The sequence below is a fragment of the Scylla paramamosain genome, chromosome 18 (assembly GCF_035594125.1).
Source record: "Scylla paramamosain isolate STU-SP2022 chromosome 18, ASM3559412v1, whole genome shotgun sequence".
Taxonomy (NCBI): Eukaryota; Metazoa; Arthropoda; class Malacostraca; order Decapoda; family Portunidae; genus Scylla; species Scylla paramamosain.
The window spans coordinates 18,359,650-18,369,649 of NC_087168.1; the positions used below are offsets into that span (position 1 = coordinate 18,359,650).

The following is a 10,000-nucleotide window of genomic DNA, read 5'->3' on the forward strand; positions in this document are numbered from 1 at the left end:
CAATCAAATCAGAGGCCCTTGGATTTCAGAGACGTTTGGATTGCTCAGAGATGACCAGTGACAACCGAGGATTTGATTCAAGATATTTGTCCAGGCGAATTTTCAAAGTTTCAATAGTACCTGAATTAACAACATTTATAAGCCAAGCCAAGGAAGGGCATGGTTTGTGGGTATTCTCATCTCCTTCATAAGCTGAGTCATATTTCTGTGGTTTCTTCAGTTTTGTTGGGTAATTCTGCTTGGATAGGTAATGTTTCATAAAGGGTCTGCCACACTTAGACCTGATAGCTTCTTGGAGCTTCCTTTATGCACGTTCTAATATTCTCGTGTTCTTCATCATGTAGCACACAAACTGTTATAGTTAAATTCTTCATTATGTGGTGCTTATATTGTCATATGTAGTTTTTTTTCTGTCTATGGTAGGAGATATGCCTTAACTTTTCTGGTTTTATATGAAAATGAAGATAAGACAGTTTTTTTGTACCACAATTCCAAAAAGTAGAAAAAATATTCAGCCATTTTTAATTTACTTGTACATGAAAATTTAGACAATTATTTTTTACCTCGATTTTCCAAAAGACAGATAAATTATTCAGCTATTACTTTATTTTTTGTGTGAAAATTAAGATAAGAGAATGAGTTTTCATTTAAATTTCCCAAAAAGGTAGAAAAATTACTCACCCATTTTCTTCTTCATCTCTTATATGAACTTTTTAACTTGATCCCCAAAAAAGTAGAAAAAAAACAACAACTCAGTTTCTTTATGCAGGTGACCATATGAGGCCCCAGGTACATTACGGCGCGTTGTACCTCAGCGTCCCTCACACCCGACGTGGTTATGAGTCTTTGCGAGTTACGACGGAGAAGTTTGTCCATCTCCCGCAGGGCAAAGAAGGGGAGGCTCAGGTCTGGACTTGCCAGAAGACACTGGTGCTGTTTTTTTTTCACTAAGTAAGACTGAAGGTTTGCAATTTACGACAAGGAAGTTTCTCCATCTCTAGAGCCGCTGAGGGAAGGAGGAGGAAGAGGAAAAAGTGTGTGACTGTGTGTGTGAGTGTGTGTGACTGTGGGTGTGTTCTGAGACAGTGCAGTTGTGTTTTTGTGTTTCTATACTGGTGTGTGATAAAGAAGGTGCCGGTTTCTTTTCCTGAGGCGTGAGACAAGTTTGTACATCACTCAAGAAGCGGAAAAAAGTCGGTTTGAGTGTGGTTTTCGTTACAGATGTGTTTATTTCTTACTTCAGTTTCCCTTTTGAAATGCATTACGCTTCTGCATTCATTTGTTCTTCTTGATATTGCTCTACTTTTATCATTAATCCTACATATTTCTTCTCTTTTCCTCCATCTGCTATTTCCCTTCTTTCCTTCCTTCATTCTCTCTACACAAAAGGCATTATGTTTCTATGCTCATTTGTTTTCTTGACATTGTTCTACTTTATCATTAGTTTTAGATACTTTCCTTCCTCCTCTTCCTTTCCTTCCTCACTCCCTTCTCTCCACACACCACTGAAATGCATTACGTTTCTATCTTAATTTATTTTACTCATTGTTCTATTTTCTACCATTAGATATACATATTTTCTCCCTTTCCTTCTTTTCCCTCATTCTTTCCCTTCCTCCCTTCATCCCACCAACAACCACAACACACCTGGCTTTCCTTCCCTCCCTTCACTTCATTACTTCCCTTTACCTGGCCTGAGTAATTAATCTCTTCTGGGACCTCAATATGTTTACGATTTCAGAGATTACTCCCAAAAACCTGTAAAGTCTTCATTAATACACCTACCCTCACCTTGTAATTAACCTTATTAGCGGCGTTCAGTGCACTCTGGTGTTCAAAGCGCCACTATCATTAACAAAGCTGCAATTTCAAAGGGAGTATTCAGAATCACCCTTATTTGATTAGTGACAAGTGTATAAGACAGAAATGTACTTCTCTTCACCTGATTCCCGTCTTTGTCTCACTCAACGCTGTATTGATTCCACCTTATCAGCCTGACAAGTTCATTTACGTTTGGAAGGGTGAATCAATTGTATTTATGAGGTGCTGCTGGAAATGTAATGTTTCTGACTTGCTTACATACGTTTATACATACACAATTCCATACATACATACATACATACATAATACATGCATAGAGGTTTGGTTAGGTTAGGTCAGTTAAGGTAAGATAAGGTAAGATTAGTTTCAGTTTGGTTAGGTTTGGTTAGGTAAAGTAAGGTAAGGTTAGGTTAGGTAATGTTAGGTTAGTAAATAAATGGATGGATACATACATACATACATACATACATACATACATACATACATACTAATAATCAAAACCTCATTGCTTTCTTTAAAAACATCCCTGAAATAATAAAACTGAATCTAAGGTGAACTGAACCTAACATTGCGTGCCAAACTGTCCCATCCCCACGCAACTCTACACGCTCACTTATACAACTATCTTTCCACCTTCTTCTTTTCTTTCCTTTTATTTCCTTGTGGTCTCATAGCGCGCATGTTCCAATACAGCAGACAACTCCGTCATTAAAACAAGACAACAACAACAACCACCACCACCACCACTACTACTACTACTACTACTGCAACTACTACTACTACTACTACTAAACCATCGAGCAAAAAACACATAAGGAAAGAAAGGTATGAAAAAAAGAGATCACGTGCGCTGTGGCGTGTGTGTTTGTATGTCTGTCTGTCTGTGTGTGTGTGTGTGTGTGTGTGTGTAACTTAACCCACCGTCAATAAGTGAAGCCTTAGTAGGAGTCCCCCATCACCACATCAAACCCTCCCTCCCTTCTCCCCTTCCCTCCCTCCCCTCCCTTCCCTCCACACACACACACACACACAGCCAACCACAGCGCACCTGGCTTCCCCTTCCCTCCCTTCTTCCCTCATTTCCCTCCCGCTCCTTCCCTCCATTCCACAAATTTCTCTCCCTCACTCTGCTCACATTTACCTCACCACTTACCTATCCTTCTCCCTCCACTAGACCACACCTCTCTCTCTCTCTCTCTCTCTCTCTCTTTCTTTCTCTCTCTCTCTCTCTCTCTCTCTCTCTTAGTCACTGGTTCGCTATGTGAGCCGTCGCCTTCTTGCTATGCTCCGGAGCCAGTGTCCCCGTTACTCAAATGTTTATGATAGTTTTTGTGTCTTGCCTGTGTGTGTGTGTGTGTGTGTGTGTGTGTGTGTGTGCGCGCGCGTGTGTGTTGGGGAAGGGGGAGCGTTATCCGGTTCCGTACTGCCTTCTCATGTTACAAAGATTGACTGGCTGACTGACTGTATGAGTGACTGACTTACTGACTGATTGACTAACTGTATGACTGACTGACTGACTGACTGATTGACTGGTTGACTAACTGTATGACTGACTGACTGACTGACTGATTGACTAATTGCATGACTCACTGACTGAGTCAGTGACTGACTGATTGACCGAATGAGTAGCTATAGGACTGACTGGCTAACTAACTGATTAACTGATGGTAGACTGAATGGCTAGACATCTGACATACTGACTGTTTAACTGGCAAACTGACTGATTGACTGGTTGTATGACTGACTGACTGAAAGACTGACTAACTGATTAAATGACTAGCTGACCACCTTACTAACAACTTAACTGGAATACTGACTGACCGGCTGGTTGACTGACTGGATGGAGAAAAAACATAACTGACAGACTGATTGACTGATTGACTGAACCTACACTGGACGCCACTACAACGGCATAATACGGCGCCACATCCATAAAAGCTTCGAATTCCCCCGATGTCAATAATCTGTATCAAGGAGGGAAGGAAGGAAGAAGGAAGGCGCCAGTTATATTGCTTCTGGTAAACTAATATTACTTCTTGCCTGAGGAGAGAAAACTGTAATATTTTTTGTTTTCTTTTCTCTTCTTTCTTTCACAACTTTTGGCTCTTCAACACTTACTATCCCCTTATTATTTATTTATTTATTTTCTCTCTTAGTTCTTCTTTAATCTTTCTCACCTTTCTCATCTCCCTCTTCTTCACGCTCTTCTATTTTCTTCCTCTCTGTTCTGTTCTGTTCATTACTTCTTGACTTCATCATCTTCTTCCTCTTATTTCTCCTTTTCTTCCTGTGTGTTTTGTTCTTTTAAATCTTGTTTTCGTCTTTGTCTTTCATTCCTTCCTCTTCTTTCTTTTCATTTGTTCTGTTATCTTATTTTTACTTACATATTTCATTCTTTACTTACATCTTCCTTCTTTCTTTCTCCTCTTCCTCCTTTTCCTCTTCCGTGAATTAGTTCATTATTTTTTTCCTCTTATTCTTCTTCCTCTTTCTTCTCTTCCTTCTTCTCTTCTGTGAATGAGGCCCTTATTTTTTCTCCTCTTATTCTTCTTCCTTTTCCTTCTTCACGAATCCCTTTGTTTTTCTCCTCTTCTTCCTCTTCCTCCTTTCCTTCCTTCTCCGTGAAAGTCCCTATTTTTCCTCCTCTTAATCTTCCTCTTTCTTCTCCTTCTATTCTTTCCTTCTTACGAACTTATATCACCGTTCCTCTCTCTCTCTCTCTCTCTCTCTCTCTCTCTCTCTCTCTCTCTCTCTCTCTCTCTCTCTCTCTCTCTCTCTCTCTCTCTGGACAAGCAAGGTAAACGCGGCAGAACGAAATGCGTTTTCTGTGATGTTGTAGCGCTTCGTTGTCACAATACGAACTGAGGGCAAATGTGATTGGTCCGTTTTCAAGTGCTGGTGAGTCCTAATTGGCTGTGTGTATGTGTGTGTGTGTGTGTGTGTGTGTGTGTGTGTGTGTGTGTGTGTGTGTGTGTGTGTAAGGGGAGCGGGTAATCATAATACACTCGTACACGCACACAAAGATATACATAAGTCTCTCTCTCTCTCTCTCTCTCTCTCTCTCTCTCTCTCTCTCTCTCTCTCTCTCTCTCTCTCTCTCTCTCTAGATAAACAATTTGCGCAGTACCTTCCACTTTGCTTATCAAGGAAAAGAAAGGAAGGAAAGATAGGAGGAAGGGGGAGATAATGAGAGAGAGAGAGAGAGAGAGAGAGAGAGAGAGAGAGAGAGAGAGAGAGAGAGAGAGAGAGAGAGAGAGAGAGAGAGAGAGAGAGAGAGAGAGAGAGAGAGAGAGAGAGAGAGAGAGTCTGTTTAGCAATTTACCAAGGCAGTAAAGGTGATGATGCCTTCCCCAGGTACTCACTCACTTCCTACTACTACTACTGCTGATGCTGCTGCTGCTACTACTACTACTACTACTACTACTACTACTACTACTACTACTACTACTACACGTATGATCAATAAAGGTTTAGAATTATGCATTACCTTGAAAGAGGAAGAACTGTGGTGAAATTTATTACTACTACTACTACTACTATTACTACTACTATTACTACTACCGAGTCAATATGTAGCCTTAAAACAATACTACAGAAATTTGTGGATGAGGATGATTGGTAAAAATACTCATCGGTAGGCTTGTTCTTTATAGGGACTGCCACGTGTAGGCCTAATGGCTTATTGCAGCTTCCTTTGTTTACTAAGTTTTAATTCTAGGTCTATGAAATTTTACATACAGATTAGGCAGATTTATGGATGGGGAATGCCTAGGAGAAATGGGTAAGCCTATTTTATGTGTGTATCTCTTATGGCTTTTTGCATTGCACTTTGCCTTGCGTTCTTACATTCTAATACCGAGTCAATAGGGAGCTTTAAAAGATTAGACAAATTTATGGAAGATAATAGTGAAAATGGTTCACTGCAGCTTCCCTTACTTCATTATATCCTTATGCTCTAGTACTAAATCTACAGGGAGCTTTAAAAGAGGATTACACAAATTTATAGCAGGGGATTATGTGGGTATAAACATGTATTACTCGTTTACAAGAGTTGCCACGTGTAGGCCTGACGGCTTCCTGCACCAACCCTTATATTCTTACGTATATTCTAACAGGCACAAAGAAAACCCACATACATTCAACTGCAGCTTATTGATTAGAAGATAATGGAAGGGACGTGTCGAGTTGTTTTAAGAGTATGGTGCCAAGAAGAAACACAAGTACATTCCACCACAGTTTCTAGAGAGTACTGGAAGTGAAGCGCAGCGATGTTTAGTCCTTTCACTGGTCTGATCACACATTAACATCCAGAACAGCGTGAAAAAATGTTTGCAAGGATAGAAAGAGATAGAGAAATGAAAGAAACGAAGTCAATTTTGTTCCCTCAAGGGCAGAGAGACTATTTAAGAGACGAGTACAAAAATAAAGGTATGTAGAAGAGAACTGTATGAAAAATATTTGCAGGGACAGAAAGAGAGAGAGAGAGAAAAATTAAAGAAATGAAAGAAATTAAGTATTTTGTTTCTTCAAGGCTAGAGAACCCTTTACGACACAAGTACAAAAATAAGCGTCTATAGATTCGCAGAAAATCACGGAAAAAAAGAAGAAAAGTGTGTAGCAGAGGGAAGGATTAAGAACACAAGCCTGAGAACAACAATAAGGTACTCACTGGTCGTCTTGCCGCCCATCTCAATAATACACTTGCTCTCCCGGGCGATCTCCCTGTTGTTGAAGGGACGCACCCGCACTGCCACCTTGACCGACGACATGGCGGCGGATTCTGTGGGGGAAACAAGGAGTGAGTGTTAAATAGGTAGCTAAAATAATAAATACATGAAAAATAATACAGAAAATTGAAGATAAGTAATTATAGTGTTATGCAAGGTGAGTGTACAAATCTGGGAGTTTCTAATGGGGAAGAAAAAGGAAGAAAACGAAAGAAAAACGGTCAGGATACTTTTTTTTTTTTTAGGATTCATCGCCTGGAAATAAAGTAAAAAAAAAAGAACATGGATTATCTGATGAAAATAAGGAAAAGCAAGAAAGAAAGAGGGTTACCTGTGACAAAAAGGAAAGCTGAAACGACTGCGGAAAATAAGCGAGGTTAAAAAAAAGAAAAAGAAAAGTGGAAAAGTGGATCTGCTGGAAAATAAGAGGAAGCGTACAAAAAAAGAAGGAAGGGGGAGGGTTATCGCCGGAAAATAAGAGGTAGAAAAAAAAAAAAACAGGAGGGGACGGGAGGTAGATCTAACTACTGAAAATAAGAGCTTGCAAAAAGAAGGGAAGTTTATCAGCTGAAAATACGGAAGCTAAAAATGAAAGGGAGGTTACCTGTTAAAAATAAGAAGAAATGTTGGATTATTTTCGTCTGCTAATTGGTGTGACGGTGAAATACTGACTTTTTTTTTTTTTTTTTTTTAGGGGGGTAGTTAAGTTCACATACAGCCTTCAAAAATACAGAAAGTGGATGAATAGAAAGAGAAAAATAGTGAATGTTATATATAATGAACGTGCGAATGTGTGAATTTCCACAGAGAGAGAGAGAGAGAGAGAGAGAGAGAGAGAGAGAGAGAGAGAGAGAGAGAGAGAGAGAGAGAGAGAGAGAGAGAGAGAGAGAGAGAGAGAGAGAGAGAGAGAGAAGAAAAAACAGACAAGATGAAATACTTAAATACTGTTACTTTCTGCTTTCTGTGTGTGTGTGTGTGTGTGTGTGTGTAGGGAAGGAGGGAAAAATGGGAGAGAGAGAAAGAGGGAAAAACTGATGAGAGACTGTGAATTGGAGAGCAACGGAGTAAAACAGGAAGAAAGGAATGTGGAAGGGAGCGAAGAGAAGGAGGGAGGGAAGGAAGGAGGGAGGGAGGGAGGGAGGGAGGGAGGTAAGAATGACTCAGAGTAAGGGAGGGAAAGAGAGGGAAGGGAATAAATATGTGACATAGGATCGTAGGTGGAGGGAAGGAGGGAGGGAGAGAGGGAGGGAGGGAAAAAAATATGGAGAGAAAAAGAGATAGAAATCGAAAGAAAAAAGTGAAACCAAAATGTGTGAATATAACGAGAGAGAGAGAGAGAGAGAGAGAGAGAGAGAGAGAGAGAGAGAGAGAGAGAGAGAGAGAGAGAGAGAGAGAGAGAGAGAGAGAGAGAGAGAATCAGATCTTAGTCATCAAGTTAGTTTTACGACAGAGAAAAATCAAATTAAAAAAAAAAGAGAAGACACGACGCCATTTTGAATCTCTCTCTCTCTCTCTCTCTCTCTCTCTCTCTCTCTCTCTCTCTCTCTCTCTCTCTCTCTCTCTCTCTCTCTTGCACACTACCAACGAAAAATAGGAAATAGAATTATGACAAAAAATACTTAATTAAATAAACTCAGCAAATAAATAACAATAAAAAGAAAAATACAACCATGAAATATTAGTACCAAAAAAAAAAGATATATTAATTTTCTATAATAAGAGTATTCAAATTAATATATTGCATTATTAAAGTAGTAGTAGTAATAGTAGTAGTAGTAGTAGTAGTAGTAGTAGTAGTAGTAGTAGCTGTTGTTGTTGTTGTTGTTGTTGTTGTTGTTGTTGTTTGATGTGTACGTATGAGATAGCTATGAGAGAGAGAGAGAGAGAGAGAGAGAGAGAGAGAGAGAGAGAGAGAGAGAGAGAGAGAGAGAGAGAGAGAGAGAGAGAGAGAGAGAGAGAGAGATTGGAAGATGAAAGAAAAAATATCTTCCTCTGTAGGTATCTCCTTTCCTCCATGGCTTCCCTCCCTCCCTCCCCTCTCTCTCTCTCTCTCTCTCTCTCTCTCTCTCTCTCTCTCTCTCTCTCTCTCCTCCCGGAACCTCTCCCTGAGCCATCTTCCTACCTATTTCCTCTTCCTCCTCTCCCCTTTCTCTTCCCTCCTCTCCCTCCTTCCTTTTCCTCTTTCTCCCTCTCCTTTCCGAAATGGGTTCTTTACTAGCATCGAGGGACCTGCCTGGCCTCTCTCTCTCTCTCTCTCTCTCTCTCTCTCTCTCTCTCTCTCATACGTGCAAGGTTAAGTTGGATGGCGAAGATCGATGGACGGTGAAGGAGAGAGAGAGAGAGAGAGAGAGAGAGAGAGAGAGAGAGAGAGAGAGAGAGAGAGAGAGAGAGAGAGAGAGAGAGAGAGAGAGAGAGAGAGAGAGAGAGAGAGAGAGAGGAAAAGTGTCCAGCGTTCATCAAGGTAAGAGCATCTGCCCCTAATCTTAATAAAAATCCTCCTCTTCTTTTTCTTCTTCATCTCCTCCTCACTCATCATCCATCTCCTCCTCCTCCTCCTCCTCCTCCTCCTCCTCCTCCTTCTTCGTCTGTTTTCTTTTTTTTCCGTTTCCATTTGATTTCGTTTCGTTTCTTCTTCTTCTTCTTCTTCTCTTCACGTGAGTCTTCTTTTTCTTGTTCTTTTTCTCTCTTCTTCCTCTTCCTTCTTTCTTCTCTATTTGATTTCGCTTCATTTCTTATTCTCTTCACCTAAATCTTCTTTCTTCTCCTTCTTCTTCTTCTTCTCCTTCCTCTTGTTTCTTTTCTTCTCTTATTCCACTTCCCATTTCCCGTTTACATTAGTTTCTTCCTCCTCCTCTTCCTCCTCCTCTTCCTTCTCCTCCTCGTCTGATGCTTCCTCCATTTTCTCTTCCTCTTATTTCTTCGTTTCTATTTTGTTTTTCTTTCTTTCTTCATTTTTTTTATTTATGTTCCTCTTTCTTCCTTGTCTCATTTTTCTTCTTCTTCTTCTTCTTCTTCTTCTTCTTCCTCCTCCTCCTCCTCCTCCTCCTCCTCCTCCTCTTCCTCCTCCCCTTCTTCCTACATCAATTACAATTAAGAATTACCATCACCATTACTACCTTCCTCTTCCTCTTCCTCTTCCTCCTCCTCCTCCTTCTTAGTCTCCCCTCCATTTTACTACCACCACCAACACTACTGCTATTACAACTACCTCTGTCTTCCTCTTCCTCCTCTTCCTCCTCCTCCTCTTTCTCTTCCTTCTCTTCCGCCTCCTCCACCTCAACTAATCCGTCTTTATGTCCCAAGGTAGGAATACTGAATGAGGAGAGGGAGGGAGGGAGGGAGGGAGGGAGGGAGGGAGGGAGGGAGGGAAAGAAGGAAGGGTGAGAGGGAAGGAGAAGGATGCTTTTGTGTTTTACTGAAGGAAGGAAGGAAGGAAGGGAAGGAAGGAGGGA

General features: G+C 40.6%; 1 protein-coding gene across 11 annotated transcripts in view; it reads right to left on the minus strand.

Moving 5' to 3' along the window:
* LOC135109233 (kinesin-like protein unc-104) overlaps positions 1–10,000 on the minus strand; it is a 110,607-nt gene that overhangs the window by 68,985 nt on the left and 31,622 nt on the right. For all 11 annotated transcript variants that reach the window (XM_064020452.1, XM_064020454.1, XM_064020461.1 and 8 more), the window contains one exon: positions 6,491–6,601. In XM_064020452.1, coding sequence (XP_063876522.1) covers positions 6,491–6,590 — 100 coding nt within the window. In that variant the 5' untranslated portion in view covers positions 6,591–6,601. The remainder of the gene's footprint in view (positions 1–6,490; positions 6,602–10,000) is intronic.